The sequence below is a fragment of the Colletes latitarsis genome, chromosome 2 (assembly GCF_051014445.1).
Source record: "Colletes latitarsis isolate SP2378_abdomen chromosome 2, iyColLati1, whole genome shotgun sequence".
Taxonomy (NCBI): domain Eukaryota; kingdom Metazoa; phylum Arthropoda; class Insecta; order Hymenoptera; family Colletidae; genus Colletes; species Colletes latitarsis.
The window spans coordinates 13626536-13651632 of record NC_135135.1 but is presented as its reverse complement, the minus strand read 5'-3'; the positions used below and the strand labels follow the sequence as shown (position 1 = coordinate 13651632).

The 25097-nt window shown below is 38.2% G+C and overlaps 1 protein-coding gene across 3 annotated transcripts in view; it reads right to left on the bottom strand.

The window, feature by feature from the left end:
* Positions 1 to 25097, bottom strand: part of Glurb (metabotropic glutamate receptor B) — a 357471-nt gene that overhangs the window by 17024 nt on the left and 315350 nt on the right. For all 3 annotated transcript variants that reach the window (XM_076783796.1, XM_076783795.1, XM_076783797.1), the window contains one exon: positions 9036 to 9206. In XM_076783796.1, the coding sequence (XP_076639911.1) occupies positions 9036 to 9206 (171 nt within the window). The remainder of the gene's footprint in view (positions 1 to 9035; positions 9207 to 25097) is intronic.

Below are 25097 nucleotides of genomic sequence, written 5' to 3'. Positions count from 1 at the left end.
AACGACGCCTTTGGCCAAGAACCAGTTTCGTCTTTGCGTCCAAACGAGGCGTAGCGTTAATTACGAAAATTGTACGGACGCGCGGTAACGTATTCGACAACCTAACCGGTGGACGGTTGCACTTTTAACGAACGCGGTGACGTCAATTTAATTTCAGCGAAACACATCGCGGCTGAAAGCAGCCCTCGTAGCACGTGGAGAATTAGGGACGACGATTCGTGAGTCGTGGAAACCGTGTATCCGTGGGCGCGTATTAAAGTTTCTTACGTCGCATCTGGTCGTTTACAGCCTTGTCCTTCTGCTTCGCGTTTAATGGCTTTTATCTTTTTCGTTCCCTCTGCCTCCGGGACTAGCAACACCTCGCAGCCGCGAAACACGCAAATGGAAGTTATTCGTTTCTGAACTTCAGTCCGCGTAGCCATGGTATCATTACGTGTTAATGCATCGCCCTGAAAGTGCATTCGGAAAGGGACGAAGCTTCTCTCTTTTTTATTTCCCGCGAGAAATTGCGTCGCGTACAACTAACTGTCCGAGCGGCCAGAAAATTATAATTCGCTGCTGGGTTATCCGTCGACTGTACACGGTGAAGCTATAGTCTCTCAAACCGAGTGTAATTTCATTCATTTTTATGCATCGGTATATTTAAAAACTCCATCTTTTTTTTTAAGACGAAATTCTATAATTTCGACCGTATAATTCGAGGCAGTTTTGTAATATCTTGAAAAGGATATAAACACAGTTTCGTGTCAATTCGATTTTCCGTTTTGGAGGTATCGTCGTCCAAAGACGTAATTTTAAAAAAATTTTATTATGTCTCTCCCCTTATTAAGTCGTTCACTAATTCGTATTAAGAATACAAGTTTACATGCATACAGTTCCGAAGCTAGTTATGTTTTATTCTTCCTCTTTGAGTGATTTTTAACGCGTCAGACCTTACCAAGGCCGTAGTGAAAGTTCATTGACCTCGCGAAGTAAACACTTCAAACCCTTGTATCTCCGGAACTAGCCACGTGATTGGCTTGAAACAAAAATCATTGTGTCTCCGAAATTAATTACGCTGCCAATTTGAACAAACACTCATTTCAAAGGGCGCTTCATCCTCTATCCGATGGACATAACAACAATTATTATTTATGCTGCCTTTCATGTTTATTTCGAATCTGCTTTGACTCTATACGCCCAAAGAAGTTTCAGCAATTCCTATCGATTATACGACTGGTGTGTAAATTGTTTATTTAATTGGAAACAAATTTTAATTTCTTCTTAAATAATTGTTTTTTCCGGAATTAACTACGGTACCAATTTGAAACAAAATTCGTTTTCTAGAACGCTTAATCGTAAGTTCAAGAGTCGTAAGTTATAACATTTTAAAAGTTTTTAAATTATTTCAGCGTATCGATCAATCCTTGTCTAACTCGATAGTTCAAGAAACTTTGTCCGTGATTAGTTTCCGAGGAACAAGACGAGTATCATTTCAAATATTTTCTGTTATTAATCTACACGGTCCAGGAAGTTTTGGACGTTCGTTGTTCGCCGTCTCGTCTCGTTGGAAAATGTGACACGCGAAAACGCACCGTCAAGATGCGTTTTCCCCGCGAAGTTGAACGGTTGAGGCACCGGCTTGACACCCATATAAATCAAGCCTTGAAAAGCAATCTCGTGGGCCATTGTTATCAGCGTGGTAGCGTGGCGCGAAAAATGGGAGTTGCGGAACAGTCCCGTGCTTTAGCGGTGGAAAATGTATTCTTCCTGGTCGAGCTCGCGAAGCCAAGGAGTCAGAGAGCGTGCATAAGTCAATGCTTAACCAATATCTGGGTCAATGGCGCTCGTTGCCCGTACACCTGTCCATTGTTCCGTGGTGGCGAAGCACGTGACGAGTCGCGATAAATTACGAGTCGCGTCGACGATGTTGGAGCACACCTTGGCCTTCGTTACGAGCACACGTTCCTACCCACCTCTCCATTGTTTTTGCACGGTCCGGTCGGAACGTGGCCTCCGTCGTGCACGGATCGTGTGGAAATTCAATTTACCTGTATACGTAAACGCTAATTTCGCGTTATTACCGGGAACCGCCGCGGAGGAAGACGAAATGTGAAATATGGCCGACGAACATGTAGCGGAGGCCACGAAACCGAGGGCAGCCCGTTCCCAATTACATTGTACTCAAATTACACAATTTAATTGCATTGCATTTCGATTACACATCACTCGTTTAGGTACAGCGAAACCTCGTTTTTGTACTCGATGAGATCGCGAGAAAGAATGATTTTATTACTTGTTTTTTTTTTAATTTTACAAAGCGAAGGAATATTCCAAATTACCTGCGCCGTAACGAAATCGTTACACTGCGTCACTTTTCGATTAGACAAAAGTTTCAGATACTTTTGTTTTGTTATTTGTCTCGAACTAATTGATATTCCAAGCGCACTTCCTCTAAATGTAATCGAATTACGTTACACACAACGTTGTGAAAGTAGGAAAGGCATGAATCGTTCCTTTCGAATCGGGCCAAAGGCATTCGAACGACGCATAAACGCGCGAATATTAAACAAATTTCCCTCTTGGAGCAGCCTGCCAAGTGATCCGGGCCATATCGACGCAATTAACATACACGTTGATGCCAGAAAGTGCTGCAAAGTTATCATCTATTTCAAAGAATCTCGCATGCATACGAAACTGCATCCGTCCTGCAGCTGGCGTGACGGTAATGCGGGCCATGCAAGGTCGGTTGTTATGTAGCCACGTGTTTCGAGAAGAAGCTAATTAGGTGTGCGCTCGTTTCCCCATCTTTCTCGGTCGCCCTTTTGCCGATCTTTTCCGCACAGACGCGAAATGTCGCGAAACCGACTACGTGCACGCGATTTAACGTGCCAGGGATGACGACTATTTAATGGGTCGCAATAAAATTTGGCGTCACGGTAACGGTACAATCACGTTCGTCCATTCAGTCATGGCACTTGACCGGTGGTATTCGGTTCGTGGCTTCGATGACGGTTCTTTTTTTTTTACATTGTATCCACGACAACGGACGCGGTGCTTTCGATTTGATGGGAACGAATCAAATTACTTGGCGGGGTTGAACGAGTCTCTGGACGATTGAAGTTTTGCATTGCCAAACGCATCGCTGGAGGGGGTGGGGGGAAAATGAATTCTCCGGTGGGCGTTTGCTGGACAGAGGAATTTGTAATTTTCAACTTCTGTCGCATACGTGAATTGCAAATTGTCCCGTCTGGGTTATATCCATTGTATCGTTCGGCTATCCATCGCTCTACTTTCGGTCTCTTAAGGGGGTTGTTTACAGTATCGCTATTTTTAGGTCGTTTTTGTTTGTTCCAACACGCATTCACTGACATTCATATGTACAAATTTCTTCAAAGTAAAATATTAATAATTGGACATTCTGTCGGTCATTCTATACGTTTGAAATGACAATTCAAAATATAATGTTGAAAAAGTTCTGGGACTTTGATTGCATAGTACGTTGGGAGCATATTGTGTTCAATTGTCTACCTATAATTGTTGGTTCTATACAATTTGATTTTTGTCGTCGATTTTCAAAATTGAATCTCGTGAGCAGAGAACACGCGTACAGTTTTATTTTAATCTGAAGAAATATGCATCTGAAACTATACAGGGTGCTCGGCCACCCCTGGGAAAAATTTTAATAGAGGATTCTAGAGGCTAAAATAAGACGAAAATCAAGAATACCAATTTGTTGATGGAGACTTCGTTAAAAAGTTATTAACAATTAAATTCAAAAATTTCAAATCGTTCTGGAAAAATTATTTTCGATTGCGGGGTTCAATTACAAGCATTTTTGGTGAATAGACATACCCTCGAAATCCTACTCACTTTCTAGAAAAAAATTCGAGAAGGTGTGAAATTTTTCGACGGAAAAAAAAAATTTCAAATCGTTTTGGAAAAATTATTTTCGGTTGCAGAGGTCAATTGCAAGCATTTTTGGTCATTATACATACTCCCGAAATCCTACTCAGTTTTGAGAAAAAAATTCCTTACCGAAAATATAATTTCTGGCCAGAAATGTCTGCCCGAATTTTCATGTGAATCTTTAAAACGTCATAACTTCTGAACGGATTGGACGATTTTAATGTTTAAAAAAGCAAACTACGCGTATTTTGACGGAGAATATGTACAAATCGTAAAAATGTTCGAAAAGTTGGTCCTTGACCCCGCAAAATAAGAAAAATCCTATAAAAATGGTCCAATTTTCAAACAGCCATAACTCCTACAATTGTGAATATATTTCAATGAAACTTTTTTCTGAAGTAGAGCTCATGGGTACCTACAAAAAAGTATTAGACAATTTTTCTGTAGGGTGTCAAACAAAATTACTAAAAATAAAAAAGGAATTTTTAAGAAAAATCGACAGGGGGTAGATGCCTAAATTTTTCGGTGAAAAAAAAAATTTCAAATCGTTCTGAAAAAATTATTTTCGGTTGCGGGAGTTAATTACAATTATTTTTGGGCAATAGACATACCCCCGAAATCTTGCGCATTTTCGAGAAAAAAATTCGGTACGGTCGGAACTTTAAACGTTAATAACTGTGTAACGAAGCCTTCATCGACAAATTGGTATTCTTGATTTTCGTCTTATTTTGGCCTCTAGAATTGCCCATTAAAATTTTTCCCAGGGGTGGCCGAACACCCGGTATAGATTTAGGAATGGAACCTCCGCTGAAGATGATCCAAAAGCTGAAAGGCCATTCATTTACAGAGATATAATTTTGATTGTTTATGCAAATATTTAACCAGGAGTTATAATTCACTTTCGTATCTTGACGTAATGTTAGTAGATCCGTTGGAAAATTCATATTCATGTAATTTAGTATTCATCGTGGAATTGTTTATGATTAATTGGATCAGATAAAAAAATAAACTGTTTCATTTAGACGTAGTTGATGATATACGAAACAGTTGATCGCAACAATCGCGTGGTTTTACACCCACAGGACGATGAATGGCTCGATTGCAGTTTATCTATGTCACTGGCAGATGTATAACGACAAATTAAATCAACGATATACATATGTCTTCGTTCGTGAAATTCTTGAGAATGCAATCAGATTCCTCGAGTGTTTGCAGTTACTTCGTTCGCTGACGACTTTCCTGTTATATTCACCACCGACACGAGAATATTGGAAATTGTATCTTCAAAAATACTGCGTTTTTGTGAAAAAATTGCACTTGCGCTACTTTTCCACGAAGCCCCTCGATCAATCCTGCGTTCGTTATTACTTTCTCTTTTTTCTTAATTATTCTCGTTACTCGTTAAAATTTCATTATTTGTTTCTTCATTTGTGGCAATTCGCGGTGAAATCAGAAGGGAGAACGATTCTTTGTGAGAAACTAGATCGAAAAGGTGAAACGATGTTTTCTCGAGCTTCGCTTTCGAGGAAATCGAGTTTGAAAATTTCCGGGGCACGTGCTTCACTAGAGACGCGTTTTATTTTTGAAGTTCGGTTTTTCTCGAAAACAAGGTGCCGAACGAAAACAATTCATTTTACGGTTTCGACGTGCTTCTTCGCGAGGAATCGTTCGCCCTTCGATTCGACCAAAAATTACGATCCGTAGAAACGTGATTTTAACGAGAACGTATCGGGCATTGTTAGAACGTTGTTAACACGGCATAAAAAACACATTCGACGTCGAATAAATCCATTAATATCGAAATTGGAATAGTGGATAGCAGGCAATACGTAACGAGGCGAAGTATAGTTTCGTTCATTTACGTGAGTATAGCGGCAGTAATTTACGTCGTAGTCGCTCGTTAATTTCGTTATCGTGGCAGTCTAATGAAATGTAGAGCTGACTTGTTTTATGCGCTCGTACTGTCCGTCTCGCGATAATATTATTACGCGGCAATTGTTCAAGACTCCGTTTCTACATTTTGACGAAATAATTGTTCACTGATTTTTTAAAGCATTTTCTTTTTTGTAAATTACAAGTAACGACGCAGTGCACGATTCCGTGTTTTTATTTAGAACATTTCCCTTGTCTATACACAAAAACAGAATAAAATTAATGTTTCAAACTTCAGGTATTCGGCCATCCCTGGGAAAAAGTTTAATGAGGGATTCTAGAGGCCAAAATAAGACGAAAATCAAGAATACTAATTTGTTAATGGAGGCTTTATTAAGAAGTTATTAACGTTTAAAGTTCCGCCCGTACTGAATTTTTTTCTCGAAAATGCGCAGGATTTCGGGGGTATGCCTATTCATACAAAATGATTATATTTGACCCCCGTAACCGAAAATAATTTTTTCAGATCGATTTGAAATTTTTTTTTTCGTCGAAAAATTTCAGGGAAACATGTCAATGTATGGTCAGACATTTTCGGTAAGGAATTTTTTTCTCGAAACTGCGTGGGATTTCGGGGGTATGTCTATTCATAAAAAATTATTGTAATTGACCCTAGCAACTAAAAATAATTTTTGTAGAACGATTTGAAATTTTTTTTTTCGTCGAAAAATTTGAACACCTATCCAAATTTTTTTCTCAGAAGTGCGTAGGATTTCGAAGGTATGTCTATTCACAAAAAATGCTTATAATTAACCCCTGCAATCAAACATAATTTTTTCAAAATGATTTGAAATTTTTTAATGTCATTTTTTAATAACTTTTTAACGAAGCCTCAACCAAGAAATTGATGTTCTTGATTTTCGTCTTATTTTGGCCTCTAGAATCTCCCATTAAAATTTTTCCCAGGGGTAGCCTAACACCTTGTATAAAATTTACTAAACGGCGTAGTTAAAATTAAATTCTCTAAATAAAGATTTCAATAGAAGTGGACAAATGTTTTTCCAAACTTCGGTCGGCGCCTTTACTCGAGAGAAAAAGCATTATCTTGAAAAATATCGCAGGCTCGCCACTTTCGTGCAGCGGTGCGCATTTTAGCACAGATTCGACTCCAACTATTTATTAGACTTAGGTGAATCGGGTCATCGCGCGGTTTTAAATTAACAGAAACTCACCGTAACGAAATTCCAGATAATTTCACCCCGACAGTCTTTCCACGGAGTCGGAATAATTTTCGAAAATAACACGGACCGTCAGACGTTCGTTGCGGTTTTAATTATGGCCGATTAGCATACTGGCGGTGCAGTTAGTTAGAGAACAGGCAGGAAGGACGGCGTGAAACCGCCACGTTGGAGGAGAGAAGTCAGAAACGAATGCGTCGTAGAGCTTGCCACTAGGCGTGGGCGTTACGCTCGACTCTGCTCGTTTCAAGAAAGAGAAAGAACCCGATGAGTAGCGTAGTTTCCGGGGAATTATTTGATTACGAGAGTGCGAGGGAAATGAGAGACATTGCGGCTTTTCGGTACGGCCAAATATTCTGTGAATTGCATTGGTAGTTCCGATAAAATTGAACCAAAATTGCTTTGGATAATAATAAATTATTTATGCATTCTAACACAAAATGGAAAGAATCTATTGTATATATCAATTTGCAATTGTTTCACTTCAACCAGCAGGTAACAATATTTTTCCACCCTTGCCAGTTTCATATTTTTCATTCAATTTCTCCCAGAAGTGTGTAAAGATTTAGTGGAGTTTTAAAAATTTTTCTTTATTACATTACCAAATCCTCGATACGATTTCGCGTTCTTTTATTTCAATGGTAACCGTTTGGTTTTACGATAATCGTTGGAGAATGAAATTGATAGGACTTCCGTGAAAGCGATCTGGCCTAAGTGGCGTCCCGTGTACAGCGACGGAAGATTGCGCGGAATATTTCTCGTACTTTGCTCGGCGAATAAACGTTTATTCGCGTGTTTCGAAACGTTCGCCAATATTTCGTTGGTTCCTTCCGCGTTTCGTATATTCCACCGTCTAGCGGGCGCGCAGCTTCATGAATTGCTGGCAATTCGTATCGATGAAGCGTACAGATTTTATTAGTCGTACTATTTCGGCGTTCTTTTATTTCGACCGGCGGTTGCGTGTCGCGGGAAACGTGTATTTATTTAAAAACAAATGAACGCCGGGGAAATCGATAAAATCTGTAGAAGCCGGTGGTCGGGGCGCGAGAATTTTCTGCAGCGAATAGTTGCACCGTTGATCGTATTGCGCGACTAAATGCATTGGTTCGAGGGCCCTTGTTCGGTTGGGATCGATCGTCCGTTTCGAATTTCACGCGAACGAGACCGCGTTTTTACACATACCGACGGTTTTCGATTCGCGTGACGCGTTCCTATTAACACGCGCGAATAATCCCTTATCGCCCACGTTCGCCAATAATTAGGAATATTCATCCAGTAATCATTTCGCGACACGGTCCGCGTATCGGTCGATCGACAATTTACGTTACAACATGGAGCGATTTTGTCGTTCGACGAGCGCGTCGATACGATAGAAATTAAACGAGAAATATCAAAATAAATATGCGCGAAAATATATCGTCGGGAATTTAAATACGAGCCGCTTTGATATTCGAACGAAGCGTTATTTAACGACCTATTGGAATATTCGATTAATGCCTTTGGGCGACGTTTCGATTATTTATTTTGTCGCGCAATGTTTTTGTGTGTTTTCGATCGTTTACCGCAGAGTAGCTTTTAAAGGAAATGACGGGCATTTCGATGACGCGAAAATCGATTAACTCCGCGTAATTGTGGAATATTGAACGTCGGAGTGATTTTGGTCTGTTTTTAATTGGATTTTCACGCGGCTACCGTGATTTTATCCGGCTCGCGCCTTCGGTGTAAGGTTCGAGGCTTTAGAAGCTTTAGAACAATTACGAGTAAATAGTTTTTAAGTATTTTCGATACACGGTTACAAGTTAGGAAGCTAGAAACGGTTTTTTGTAGAAGATACAGGCGTCAAATGTTTCTTTTTTAATTTTTTTTGGGTGGGTAGGGCGTTCTACCAGTGATAAAAATAACAATGCCATTTAAGGGGCGGTTTTAAAAATTCACAAAAACGTGTCAAGAGACACTGTTCTACGCGTAATGAGACGCGTTGCCGGTTTTGTTGTGATGACAACGTCGGCTCTGGACGCCGTTCGCATGAATACTCACCCTTACTCCGTAATTGCTTTCTTCGTATATGATGGACACGTAGTTCCAACCCATTGTTAGCACGATGTCTACCATTGCTTTCACTTGGTGAAGGTCGCTGGGTATAGTGCGCGAGAAATATTCGAAACGCTGCTTGTTGGAGAGTTCCGGGCTCGTCGAGAAGTACGAGACCTGAAAACAGAACGGAACTTCTCAGATTTTCGTCTTCGAAACTTCGTATAGAATATAACGCGAGTGCCATACGGCTCGCTATATTGACGTTTAACGCGTCGCGTGGCAAATATCTGGCAACAATCCATACTTAACCGCTGCAAACCATCTAAATAAAATTTTGTTGAATTATTAACAAAAATTATCGTCAAGATATCCTTGTATATATCTCAAGTTTCGAGTCGAGAGCTGTTTAGTCTAAGCGAGATAGGACCCAAAAGGGTCTACGAATGCGTGATGAATTTTCGTTCACGACGTTCATTCTCATAGTTTCTCTCGTTGAATAAAGACACACTCTCTGCCTTGAATAAAATCATATATTAAAGTTTAATATAATATCGTTTTAATTTATTTCTCCCACCATAACCAATAAATTTCTTCTCGCTCGTAAAATTAACAAGAATTCGACCCTCGACAGGCGTTCAAAAGTTTTACAATTTTAATTCAATAGCTTCGACTCGTCATTTTTTTTCAAATAGAATTCAGTTTTAATGGTAAAGAAGTGCCCTCGTTGAAGAGAGAAACGAATAAATGTATCGTCCTAGCATTGTAGTCATAGAGACAGGGAGTAGCGTAACTTTACACTGTTTTGAAATAATTCTGAAGCTTTTACGGCGTATACGCGAACGTGCTCTCGAGTTTACTATTTCGCGTGTAATGTAGAGCACCGCTCTGCGGATGATATAATGTAACGGGGACATTGTCGTTTCGTTCCGAATAACACTGGAGAAATTTAATTTTAAGGTGAACCAGTATAATTTGCTGTAATTATCGAACCTTCGCGTTTTTCTCCTTGCAGTTGCTTTGTAGCGATTTTATGTGATTTTTAAGCGACTACCAAATAAAAAAAAAATTCGAATAGAATATAGTCATCATAGCCAGGTGGCACTAAAAGAACCCATTTTGAATTATCAGTGAATTTCAATTTCGAGAAATTTATGACGGCGATTCTAGTTTTTAATCAGCAGCTTGAAGTTTACGGCTATCCGCAATTATCTTTGTCGCATGGAAACTGTAGATAAATCTTTTCCGTATGCCCTTATCGCGAACTTTTAATTATCGTGAATTCTTAAGTCGCCGGTCCTCTTATCTGCCCCGACAGAACGACTTACACGAACTTTAAATATCGCCATCGCGGCGGTAGTCGTAGCTTACCGATCTACTTACAAGCATTTATCGTTGCGAGATTGCCTTTACGCGTCGCAAATCTTGAGCTTTGCCGCCTCGATCGAAGCTACCAATTATACCGGGGCTGCAATCCCCCTTCTCGAATTTGCATAAAATGCAAATACACGGATGGAGGCGCTACTCGAACGAAAACTTAGTCTTTCTTTTCGTACAGAGGTCTCGGGATTTTATGAGATTCGTGCGAGAAGATCGGATCACGGATAGTAATTTTGCGTGGGAATTTTTAACGAGTGCGCTTTAAAAGACGCGTCGAGGAATTCGGGGGATACACGATTGTCTCTCAACACGTCGTCGACGTATAATTTCAGATTCATAAACTGACACTGTCGTCGATTCTATCATTCGTTCGATAACGAATGACCAACGGATGTTTCTCGCTGTGAAAAATGAAGACTCGAAGGGCGTTAATGGCGTTGCAAGATTGAATTCGCGTTCACGGCGGGTAATTTTATTTCCAATCGTCGTGTGCCACGCGTAGAAAAAGAAAGAGCACAGCAAATTGGGTTTAAGCCGAAAAAGTACCGCAGCCAATGGGCCGAACTGATCGAACATTGAGGTAAAGCGCGCAGAGAAATCGGTGAGCGAAAAAGCGTGTAATATAACGAGGGCGAAAGTTAAAGCTCTCTTCTCTCTTGGTAGATTATCGAACGATACGCCGTCTGGTACAAACATGGATTGATCGTAGCCTGACGTCCTTTTACTCTCTAAACAAAACGCTTCTTTCGTTTTAACAACTTTTAGAATTCTTCGATCGCTTCTCGTCCCGGGAAAATCACATTTCGAGCTTTCCAAACACAAGAAACACGATTGAAAAACCAGCAGTTGGTCAATGAAGACTAAAGATCACGTGTTTTATTCTTGAATAAAATTAAACGATACACCATTGAAAAATTGCTTGTAATTAAAGCGTTTAATTTAAATCTGAAGTCAGCCAACGCGTGAATAACATTATTATTTTCGATTGAAATAGTATCGGAGTCCCCCGTTAATTTTTTACATCGATTATTTCGGTCGACCGGTTTCGAATGGTGGCTCGACATTTTTCGCGACCAGAGACGAATGATTTTGGTACGGCGGTGCGCCCATGGAAGATGAGTTTATGTAGCGAGAAACGAGACAGCGTTATCTCGTGGCACGGTAGGAGCCAGCACTGGTTTCTCTTCAGGATACCGAGCGACGTTTTATCCATCGTGCTTTATGTTTTACCAGCTGGCAAATCCGCGTGGGACGAGGAATATATTTATCAAGCTTCCTCAGACACAACATTCCTTCGAAACGCGTTAAATGGGTTCTTTTTTCGACGCGCGGTCTGGCAAACCGAATAAGCCCGATTTAATCGAAGAATTATGCAGCTTCTTCGCGAGCTTCTTTTCTTTCTCGCGGTACCCGTAGATTTATGGACGAAACAACTGTATTTTACGATTGATACGGATTGTATTTCGTTATCTTTTTCCGTCGCGTATAATCTTATTCAAAACCCCCATTTGCTAAACTGAGACAAGGTACAAAGTACTGTTACTCAAAGTCTCACAGAATTGTCGAAATGGAAATGCAAAATATTCAAACTAGAGACGTGGGATGTGTAAAACGAAAATATAGTATGTTCAAATTAGAAATATGGAAATATAGATTATTTAAACTAGAGATGTGGAATGACCAAAATGTACTTTTATCCAGATCAGTAATTTTCCTGTCCCCGTTTGGCGCAGCTAATAAAACCAAACGCTGTGCCGTGGTTTATGATACATAATCGTTATTCAGGAAAAGGCAGTAAGACTAGTTAGAGGTGCACGTGTTCGCCAGAAACGAGGCCATATAATTACAGCAAAGCAATTTCCAGAGCTTTAATCCCTTGCACAATCAGTCGATCGTGAATATTCCCGACAGCTGTTTCTCAAGAACAACGCGTCCCAGGAGTCCATTTCATAAACCCGAGCTTTGAAATGTCCTGACAGTAATCTTATGATTAGAGAAATGCAGTCCTCCGGAAGCATCGTGTACTCTGCTGTTGGATTGTTTTCTCTAGCCATAATAGCCTGACATCTTGAAATACAACGAATTATTTTGCGATTTATTCTTTTAGTACAGTCTTCGTAGATTTATGATTAAGGATGTTTAAATTGTTCCATTTCCTTTTGCTTAATATTCGTAGACTCGTGATTGAATTTTACTTCGTGTTTTAAATTTCACTATTAAATATTCTCTAAAGATGTCACAGTCCATCCGAAACATTTCTTTTCCGTGAGACGAGCGTACTTCGTTGCAGCACTGGCCTAATTATTCTGACCTTTGCACGTTGTATATTAACATTCTAATTTCGTGCGAAATTAGGACCCCTGTCAAGCATCGGAAGAAGCATTTCTGTTTCATTCATACCATACATTTTGTACTCCTTCGTAAGTTTTCTATTCATGGAATTATCGTGGACCATTTATCTCCAAATAACTGTTAAAGTGCAAATATCTATACTCCAGCTACAAAATAACCGATAATTACTAGGCATCTTTACGACGATTATTTGTACTTTTACTTTTATTTTACAGATATGCAAAGAAGATTGCTTCGCTCGAAGATAGGTAAGGCGCTCTAAAAGCAGCGGGACACCATTAGCAACGAAGACATTTAATGTTCCGTGAACTACACCGACTATAAAGGAAAAAGCTGAATATGTCGCAAAATGGCGTCTGTTCTCGTTACATCCGACGAGGGAGCGCCGCGTTCGGTAAGTAAAATGAATTCACACGCCTGGTTGGACTTTTTTAATTTAAAAATTAGTCGTTCAGGGATTTAGATTCCAAGGATCTAAGGATGCATTATAATAATAGTCTCGTTGTCCCGTGGTTAACTCTAAAGTAATCGCGTACAACGCACGGCTAGGTTGTCCTCGCGTCAGGACGTTTGCATTTTTACCAGCAGTCCCACCCCGAGGTCGCTGGGAGATTGCAAATCTCTTTGTGAAGAGGCTAAACAACGTTACCGTTAATTGAAACGGACCGGCTGCGCCCAAACCGCGCGAAATTGACGGCCCGTTCTAGAGACCTCGATAAAACCGGAATAAACGAACGCAGTCGATCCCTCTCGAGCTCTCATATCTCGAAACAAAAGTTCTTGACGATCGATCCGACAACTTCCACTCGTTGGTAAGATTGTTCGATCGTGATTTAGTCCCATAAATTTAAAAAATCGTCTGTATTACCTTTCATACACAATTTCACGTGGTGACTTTCAAGGTTTGATATTCAGTTCACAGGTTTTCGAGCAAATTTTACGGAACGTTCCAAGTAAAGAATGATTCTAGGTCAAAAAATGAGTGGAAAACGTAGAGTACATTTTTTTACGAGTGACTTCGTTTTCGAGAAAATTGACTTGGAAAATTTTATATCGAAAGCGAGTAGAAATATCGAGCAATAGTCAGACGCGTCAGGGAAATCGTATTCTATTTCACTTGAATCCGACAAATTTTCAAATTTATTTATCTCGGAAACGAAGCATCGTGCGTACAAACTTTATTCTACATTTTCGACTCATTTTTTATCGTAATTACTGGGGAATAATTAATCTCTCTAATCCAACAGTATTTACAATTAATTCTCTCAATTTCAAAATGTTCAATTTTCATGTATTTTTTTTTTATCTGTGATAAAAACTTATATAGCATTCTTTAAATTCAAAAAATATGAAAAATGTTCCTAATAAACGTTTTTACAAACAACGAGGGTTATTCAAAATTACAAAAATGTCCGTAGAATTTGTTATGCCTTATAAATTATGCAACAAGCCCTTCTATAATTTACTTTCGAATAAACAATCTTTCCGTAATATTTTCCTTGACGCTTTCGAAGATAATAGCCTGACTCGAGAGTATACACCTTGCATACGGTGACTCAATAAACCGAACTAGGTTACAGGTCCATCCTAGGCGACTATAGAGAAGAGTGGAAGTGTCTATTTTCTTAGAATTACTTTATTTGAAAAAAAATACTCCACCGCGACGCAGCTTGACATTTTCTTTTGACATGTTTCTTGGCACGAGTCGATTCGCCTTTTAAGAATTTAAGTGCTCGATGTTCGTTTCGTAGTAATTTTTTCACGCCTTTGAAGAACCTACGTAGAAAAATTCCTCGCTTCTGAACTTCGTCCGACGCTCTTCAAGATCTCTTCTTTTACTTCTCTTTGGCTCTTGAATACACTCTCGTTTAAGTCATTCTTCGCGCCATTCGAGTTCGTTAAGTTGTTAATTTATAGCGGACGTATAAAAAGCAATTGGATGTTTAAAACGACACCGCGAGTAACGTTGTATAAACTGTAAAAGGAAAAATTACCAACCATTTTCAGTTGATCAAATTCAAACGGTTTCGTCGAGGCGAAATACAGTTTCGATTAATTATTTTTTGCGATTTTTTCGAAAACTTTTTCCCTTTGATCGTATTGACGGTTTCAATGCTTATTTAATAATGGATTTTAGAGCTTTCGAAGCTTTTTTACTCAGTCTGTTACTCGTGTTTGCAATTTTAGTCGGATAAAGAGACGAGGTCTAAGCTGATTGCGTTAGCAACGTAGCTTTAACAGTTTTACGACCTTTTGTATCTGCTTCCCGTTGGAACCACTTACGATAATTGGTTCAGTTCCCCTGTTGGGTCTTCTTATCTAGTTCAAAAACTTTCGGAGCAACTTTAAACTGCAGAAACTTTGTGCAACCACTTATTGGTGCAGCCTAATCTGAGGTTTGTCGTCGCTGTGTTCGCAAGATTTTTATGCGTTTCTCTAGCGCTCTTCGCTTCTGCTTTTCGAACAATTCGATGCTTTTATCTTTGGAACCGGCTGGGAAGAAATAATGCAGTGGCTGCTATTAGAGTCGTTTGAAAACACTTTTGTCACTTCTTTTCTCCTCTGTTTCATAGTTTCACCTTAACGATAGATGATCAGTTTTCGCATAGAACTTTGTCTCGCGTTTCCTTTGGCGAGTTCCTACATCAGAAAGTTGTTAAAGTTCAAGCATCGATTGTTCTTGAGTCTACTAACAAGGAACTCGCCCAGCTGACCTTTAAAAGTAGAGCCCATGGAAAGTCTCCTACAACACAGTATTCAGAAATCACGACGATAACACGGTCTCCATATAGCATATCTAAAATTTTTATATTAATTTTAATTTTAACATATGGGCTCTTAAAATCATTAAAAATATTCGCAATAAATTTCACGCTATAGAACAATATTTCCACTTTTGTAAGATTTCATATTTTATCATTTTAAAATTTGCTATGATTTTAAACCAATAATAAATTGTATGAGTCATCTCCAATGCATTTTGCAATATGAAAATAAAATGCTTAAAATATCCAGCAATTTTATACTGGCTGCGCACTAAACTCCGTTACCAGGGAAAATTAATTACAAACTTTTTCATTGCAGTTTATTTATAACACACAGATCGGTATAGGTTTCTCGATTTCGCGGAGTTTGCAGGTGGTCAGTTTGCGGTGCATTGTTTATTCAAAACTATCATAATTCGGGACTGAATTGCGTGCCTCTATTTAATTTGAGCGCGTTCGTCAATCGCGGCATTAATTAATCATCGTATAAACATGCGTTTTATTTGCGGATGATTCCATATTTTGGACGATTTTGGCCTCGTTGAATCTTTTGGAACCGTTTTCGCTCACCGTGGTCTTTATTAAATTTTTCCTCCCAATAACTGAGGCGTTTACTTTCTCGTAAATTCTCCAACTGCTGCAATATCCTCGCGCAAGGGTTTTTTTTTTCCTTCTGTATATCCGCGTCGTTTCAATGTTCCTTATATAACTATATTAAAAAAGGAGCATCTGGGATCGGAGATCCACTCGCCTTTGTCGGAGCGGGAAGAATTCTTATCGAGTTGCTTTGCAGGGAAATTGGTTTCATTGTTGCAATGAATCACACGTCGGAATCGGTGTAGTATTTTCAACGCGAGGGGCAGGATATTGTAGGACGTGTAGTCGAAACTTGGCATAATTTAGTGGATCGATGATACAATGGCTGCGAAACGCTATTATTGCTCGATGAATTGCCGGCTTGATGAGATGGGCCTGCATGCAGACAACACGTTATCGCGTCTATGGCGTTTGCCGCGAATAACTTATCAGTTAACGGGTATTCAGCATCGTTCCTAATTGTTCTGTAATATATTCTATCTATATTCCAATTTTGTAATCTCTAAATCGTTAATTTTATTTCGACAGTTTATTCCTGAAATTATTTTCCAGTACTCTCGTACCGGTAAACCATAAACTAAACTCGTATATGTTTAAAATTTATTCGACAATTTTTAATTGGGGCACGACACTGTGCTGGGAATAATTATGACCTTTTAAAAACTGAAGTAAACAGGAAACGAACTCCACGTATCGGAATTACGTTATTATCGTGCTTTATTAAACCTCGATTCCGTTTTTCGTCTAAAAGAAAATTCGTTAAAATGTGCAATAAAGATTCGTTCAAAAACGGTTACTTTCGATCTAATAACAAATGAATATCGTGTTTTATCAGAAAGTGTGACAGTTTCCAAACTTTTGAACGGTAGTGTATATTATTTTATGCAACTGAGCTGTCAGGAGAAATTACATTAACGGTTCGTTTAATCACCATGAATAATTATTTGCCCGATACTGCACATTGTAACAGTTGATATGGTTGTTATAAACACGTAAGCAGCGATGTTGAGTTATAATTAACGACGTCGTAGCACGGAATCGATCGTTTTTTTTAAGATGAAATGATACTGCCAGGCGTGGCTAACAACCTAAGCGGTAACAACTTATACGCTTGATTTCGAGAAGAATTACGTTTCTAACATCGCGTGCATTTTTCGTTACGCGCCCGCTCGTCGAACAGCGCTTTTTCAATTGCTATACGATACTTCGACGGTACACCTTGTTTATTTATCGTGGGAAAATATTGTTTTGCTAATGGACTCGTTGAGAATGAGTGCAGTTTCGCGCGAAACTCGTGGCAACTGTTTAACGAGAACCTTCTCATTAGTAGAAAAATTACAAGTAGAATGTTTCTGTTGGGGTCGGACCAAAATTACTCGGTTGCACGACATCCGGCCTGAAAAAACTGCAATTTTCAATTTACTATTGGGCAAAGGAAGTGCCGCGATATTCAAGAAAAAATTTTATTTTTTACACGAGATTTAAATTAATCCAGGTCGAGGTGCTTGGGAAAGTCCGTCTGAAAACATACATTTTTCGAGATACAGAAATATTAACGACATTTTAAGTTCACCAATTTTTTAAAAAACGATTGTAGTGGTACATCGATTATTGTAATTAAATCAATGTGTCTGTATGGAGACTATTGCATCGATATCTGCGGGAGACATAGTACCAGCGGACTGTTTCGGTAATCTTGCTTTCAACGGTTCACTAATCGATCGATTTGTCAATTTCAACGCGGTTACAATATAATAAATTAAGCTTCCCTGCATATCGCGTACATCTAGATCGTAATACAGACAAATTGTTACAAATTACTTGATGCGAAACTTAGCGTGTCACCGATTCGAGTCCAGTTGTTTAATTTAAAATAACTATTTCGCATAATTTCCAATTATTTGTTTCCATGTGATTATAACTAATCCCGTTTGCACGTATCAAGTCCCGCCAACTGCGTGCGAAAGTGATATTCGATTTCACCGAAACATTACCCCGAAATGCATAATAATAGTTTACGGTCTGCGGGTTTTATTATTCACGCGAGATATGCATATTACCCGTTTAATCTTCTTAACCATGGTGTGTATTATCACGAATAGTATAATTTCATTATACCATTGTGCATTCACCGTTAGAGTAAACGATTTCTGCAATAATATCTAGTAATACAATCGAACCTCGATAATTCAAAGATTTTTCCATTTACTTTTAATTGAAACGCGATCATTAGATAAGTCTTGCATAAAAGAAACGAGTCTTTCAAGATGATTGTTAATAAAACTAAATTCAAAGATTGTTTTGAGTTTTCCCAATATAAAAAATACATCAAAAACTTTCATAAAACGTAGACTTTGACACCGTTTACATTCGGTTGAAATCGACGCTGCAGTTTTTAGCAGCGTCTGACCAATAACGTGGCTATTCTACTTAACTGCGGTATCTGCTTCCGGGACCACTCTCCTTGCATTTCTAAAATACCCCGTGTCGAACAGAGCGGTTTTTCTGTCGCGCTAATTAAAATGCTTCGATTCGAAGTCTTCAGGGCAACTTTTTAAACGTTCGTTCCCCAAGATAATCCACGCCCGTAAATAATGATGTGCTCGTTCACGTGTACGGCAAACGAAGTTCGTTGGCAACTTCAGTTTTGGCTAGAAGTCAAACGTGTGAGTTTAATAACAAACTTAAATCCACCAAAGGCGGAAGTTCCCGCCATCTTTGCGCTTTTTCTTATACACCACGGCGTGGGTGGAAGAAGGTTACCGCATCGATAAATTCTTAGCAGTCGCGAGTCTCTTAAGTTGAAAGAGCGACGGTGATGCATATTAGGCTATATTACTTTTCTTCGCGTTACTCTAATCCGGACATCTTCATCCAGGTAACATAGTTATACGGAAGCGTGGGTAGAGATATTCTATTATTATCTTTACAAATATTTTATGCTGACGTGAAATTCTCGACGCCCGTTACCCTTTCGCCGCGTAACGATATTTTTATCTGCCGTAAAATATCGTTTTATGGCGCGAGAATGATTTTAGACGCGATCCTCGTGTCTAGAATGAACTGGAAAATAATTAAAAATCGGGCTGTTCGTCGGAGCATCCAACGGTGGACAGTTTAATCTTGGAATTCCTAATCAGAAAATACAAGAAACGGAAATAGGAATTTTTAGAGAAAAGAGCCTCAGAGACACCAAAAAGTTTTCAGTTATTTCAGAATTAAGAAAAATAGTAATTTTTACTAGTAGGAAGAGAAAACAATTAGCAAGCTGGAAATTAAAAAGAAATTTATTAAAGGCAAAAAAAAACACTGTTTGCTTTTGTAACAGAAATCTGTGACACTACAGAATTTATTTTACGATCGATCCAACGCTTTATCTATTTTAAAATAGATCGGATAGTTCAGAAACTTTGGTAGAGTCGTCGGGAGGGCGATGAAGAATGCTTGCTTTGACAGGGACGCACGATTATCAGGCTTTTATTCGTAGCCATGTTCGTCGATGTACCTTTCTCGAAGCAACTTTCGGATTGTGAGCTTCCAGCCCTTCGTTCCACGGACTTGCTACGTCTTTTGTAACAGACGGAGTTTTCGTTTTGTCGAGACGTTCCTGGTTGAAATTAAGTCCGAGTCGCCTTCCTCTTGGATTTATGTTACGCTTGATCCGACTTTCTCTTTCGTGGACTCGCCGTAAACTCTCTTTCAAAAGACTTTCGTGTCTTCGGAACCTGAACCCGCTGTCCCCATTTAATCAAATATTATTTAGCATCCGAATCACCTTCCAAAGAAAATCTGAACGTTTTCTTCCTGATAAATCTCTATTTTCCTATGTCAAATTCGTTCTAGAGCAATCAATTTTTGCAATTATTAACCCGTGTGCCATACTTTTTTAAATCGTCTTGATTTTCGTTTAAGTAAATCATTGCTTCGTCCGTATTAATTGTTACAAAAAATAAAATTTAAAAACTTTGTACATCTTGTAATCTATCTGTAGAAATGGTCTGCAGTTTGTTTATGCAGGTTGTACATTAGTTCAATTCGAAACGAACATTGTCGAAGAGTTATTGTTGGAATGCGAGTGGAAATGGACCCGTTGGATCGTAATGTCAAAAATGTTTAGGACAGAAAGGGTTAACAATTTCGTTTCTTCTCTGTTATACGTCTTCCTGTTTGACACTTATTGTTAGAAGAGCCCTGTAAATTTAAAACCGTGCGTTCGACCAACGAGAACGTATCGATTTATCGGTACCGCAATATCCCAGTGTAACTCGATGAACTTGCGGGGTTGGTGTATTTCACGAGGGGTCGTACATTCGAGGAATATGGCTGATAGCGATATTTTATGTTGAATATTTTTCGAAGTTCGACTTATCTCCGCGGAAGATCCCGCGTATGACTGACCGTCTGCATCGCTCGCGGCATAATTCCGACCAAACCACGACAATGTCGAACCTCCGAAACCATAAATCCGAAGAATGGCTCCCGGGATGTTCGATTTCCCGCTGTTTCACGACGGGCGTAAAACGTCGTACGGGTATGTTCGACAAATTCGTAAAAGATTATCGGGATAATAACTGACACGATCCCTCGGTTGCGTTTGGAGGAAACTTCGGTTAATTTTGTTTAGAAAATTAATCTCTTTTAAGGAAAGTCTTTTTCTAGAGAAGAGACTTCACATTTTTGTATTAATTGGAACGTTCCATCTTACATCTATAACGTAGAATGTAAAGTAATTAGTTTCACTCTTTAAACAGTCAGGTTAAAGATCGTTCCTAAAAGTACCGTTGTCAGAGTCTGACTTATATTATTTTTTTATTCGTAACCACTATAAACTATCAAAAAGTTTCTGAATTTTATTCGATTAAAATATTTAATTCAGTTTCTAGTTATACCTACTATATTTTGTATACATGTGATATTCATTTTCTTATTATAAATGTGAATTAATTACTTTGCAATTAATATGTATTTCGAGGTGGATAACGTTTTCTGTCAATTTGTATCGTTGAATTTGTATATTTTTTAAAATCTGCCTAAGGATCTGGCCTGACTAAAGGATCGTAGATGCATAGCTAATTTTATATATCAATATAAGTAATAATGGCTTTACAGTAAATTATAGCATAATGCACCCTCGAGAGCAATATGCAATTTGCCTCTATTTAGACTAAAATGGTGCAGCTCTAGATACGGAGATAACAGCCCCCTCACACGAATATCTAATCTTGGTAATCAGTATTGCGATCACCTGGACTCTTAAGAATACCTGTACGTCCTTTACATGCGTTATACGATGGCTGCTAACGTGTAACTAGCGGAATTAAAATTTCTATACAGGCTAGAGCAATAACAATTATCCACGTTACTTTTAGAGATACGAGAATACATTGTTGGGTAAATTTCTACGCCATTGGTTGAAGAATTTTTTTCTCGAAAGTGTGTAGGATTTCGGGGATACGTGTATTTATTAAAAATGATTGTAATTGAACCCCGCAACCAAAAATAATTTTTTCAGAATGATTTGAAATTTTATTCGGGCTGTACTGTACTTTGAGCTTCCGTGGACAAACGTTCATCCGTCAAAATTTATTTTAAATTGTGTCGACATCAGTTAGAAATAGATTTTCCATTCTGATGTATTCCATTTACTTCGCTTATTGGGTGGTACATTCAATTCTCGACTTCAGGTGAAAAAGGTCAGTTCGGCGTAAAAAAGGTTCATGACTATGTATAAGGAATGCATGGAAACGAGCTGACTCGATTCTGTATCCCGGAAACAGGGCTTTCCGTACACGTGGATGATGTTGATGCTTCGAACTTGCGATTCAACGGCGCATATGCGAAGCAAAATATCCTGAACCACTGTTTCAAAAGATATTTTCGTTTGCTTTCTCAAGTCCTATTAATCGAAATATGATTTAAAAGCATCACGAGTACTTCTATTTAGTCGGGAGAAATCTTTGGCAACTGAACTACATTGAACTATTTTTCTTGCTTATAATTACTAACATTACGAGCCTACGTTTAATTTTGTTAGCCATTTGGTACGAAAATGATTGCTTAGTAAATTAATTAAATTGATATGAAATGTTATAGGCCATCTCACAGACAGGTTCTTCCAATCCATTAAAATTTCGACAACCTGATCGATTGTGTCTCGAGGGTAGAATAATATTCAGTTGAATATGATTCGAGGCACGAAATATTCTTTATTTTCGTCCTATCGTCGGTGATATAAAATTCGAGGACCATTTCTGAAATCTGTCCCGATAAACATTGGGCTATTTTCTTTAATATTTTCGGGGGCAGATTTTCACATTTTCCTTCGATTCTCCGGTTCTACTCTCGGGCGAATCGCGATGCGATATTTTTAGATGTATAGACGACATTGTTTTCAGAGTGTTCTTGCTGTGGAAGGTCTACTAAAAATACAGATGGTCGGGAGAAAATGAGAATGCTTCAGCCTGAGTGCTATGCTGCTTGGAACCCTTAGTTCTCTGGTGTTGTATTCGCACATTGCCTCGAATTCTCAACGAAAACAAGTCTCATCTAAAATGCACTCGTTTCAGTTTCTTTAATTAATTCCACGCGAACAATTCGCGTGTACGATTTAAGAATTCCCTTTCAGGTAATATTTATAATTTCACTTTAAAGAAAAACAAGCTGCGAATTAAATCGATGCTTTTTATGCTTATTAGCGTACTTGGAAGGACGTTACACGAATTTTTTTATTTAATTCCCTTTAATATTACACCAATTGCAAGTAATTTTCCGATACCTATTGCTTCTCATTCAGTAATTGCAAACGAAAAATATTATAAATTATTTTATTAATGTTCAGGTTAAAAAGATTCAATTTGAAAGAAGTGTATTTAAAAACTTGCGCAAAGGGTTTCGTGTATTTGGGAAAGGATTTCTGATATCTACGAATGATCAACTAGATCAGAGCTATACAGGATGTTCGGCCACCCCTGGAAAAAATTTTAATAGAGAATTCTAGAGGCTAAAATAAGACGAAAATCAAGAATACCAATTTGTTGATGGAGGCTTCGTTAAAAAGTTATTAACAATTGAATTCAAAAATTTCAAATCGTTCTGGAAAAATTATTTTCGATTGCGGGGGTCAATTACAATCATTTTTGGTGAATACACATACTTCCGAAATCCTACTCAGTTTTGAGAAAAAAATTCCTTACCAAAAATATAATTTCTGGCCAGAATGTCTGCCCGAATTTTCATGCGAATTTTTAAAACGTTATAACTTCTGAACGGATTGGACGATTTTAATGTTTAAAAAAGCAAACTACGCATATTTTGATGGAGAATATGTACAAATCGCAAAAATATTCAAAAAGTTGATCCGTGACCCCGCAAAATGAGAAAAACCCCATAAAAATGGTCCAATTTTCAAACAGCCGTAACTCCTACAATTGTGAATATATGTCAATGAAACTTTTTTCTGAAATAGAGCTCATGGGTACCTACAAAAAAGTATTAGACAATTTTTCTGTAGGGCGTCAAACAAAATTACTAAAAATGAAAAAGGAATTTTTAAGAAAAATCGACAGGGGGTAGTGCCTAAATTTTTCGGCGAAAAAAAAAATTTTTTATTAATTCTGAAAAAATTATTTTCGGTTGCGGGGGTCAATTACGATCATTTTTGGTGAACAGACATACCCCCGAAATCCTACTCAGTTTCGAGAAAAAAATTCTTTTCCGAAAATATAATGTCTGACCATACCATCGATATATTTCACTGAATTTTCATGCGAATCTTTAAAACGCCATAACTTCTGAACGGATTGGACGATTTTAATTTTTAAAAAAGCAAACTACGCGTATTTTGATGGAGAATATGTACAAATCGCAAAAATATTCAAAAAGTTGATCCGTGACCCCGCAAAATGAGAAAAACCCTATAAAAATGGTCCAATTTTCAAACAGCCATAACTCTTACAATTGAGAATATATTTCAATGAAATTTTTTTCTGAAATAGAGCTCATGGGTACCTACAAAAAAGTATTAGACAATTTTTCTGTAGGGCGTCAAACAAAATTACTAAAAATGAAAAAGGAATTTTTAAGTAAAATCGACAGGGGGTAGGTGCCTAAATTTTTCGGCGAAAAAAAAATTTTTAATTAATTCTGAAAAAATTGTTCTCGTTTGCGGTAGTCAATTACAATCATTTTTGGTGAGTAGACCTACCCCCGAAATCCTATCCACTTTCTAGAAAAAAATTCGAGAAGGTGTGAAATTTTTCGGTGGAAAAAAAAAGTTTCAAATCGTTTTGGAAAAATTATTTTCGGTTGCGGGAGTCAATTACAATCATTTTTGGTCAATAGACATACCCCCGAAATCTTGCGCATTTTCGAGAAAAAAATTCGGTACAGTCGGAACTTTAAACGTTAATAACTGTTTAACGAAGCCTTCATCAACAAATTGGTATTCTTGATTTTCGTCTTATTTTGGCCTCAAGAATCTCCCATTAAAATTTTTCCCAGGGGTGGCCGAACACCCTGTATAGAACATCTTCTCTTTCTTCGAAAATCTCCTTTGAGACAGTCCCTTTCGTTCCTTTTAACGTTGTCAAGGGATTTTTCCTAAGATCTTCTCGACTGTGGTCAATTTTTAGATCCATTCATGCGATCATTTTCAGAGCCGAATAAAAATTCCAATAACTTTTCAGCGATTTTATATTCCATAATATTGTATTTCAGTTTCAAAATTCATCCCCTTTAAATCGTTGATAAATTTTCTATTCAACTCGGATAGTGTTTCAGTGTTTCTGTTTATAAACTGAAATCTCGCGAGTTTGTTCCCATACACTATGGTTGTCATAAAATTTCATCCTTTAATATTTTATAGAATAAACTTTGCCAGATATTTGCTTATTTTTAACTATCAAAAATTATATTTTCCGAGGGTCGGAAAGTCACTTAACTCCACTCGATCAATTCCGTCTAAAAACACAAAATG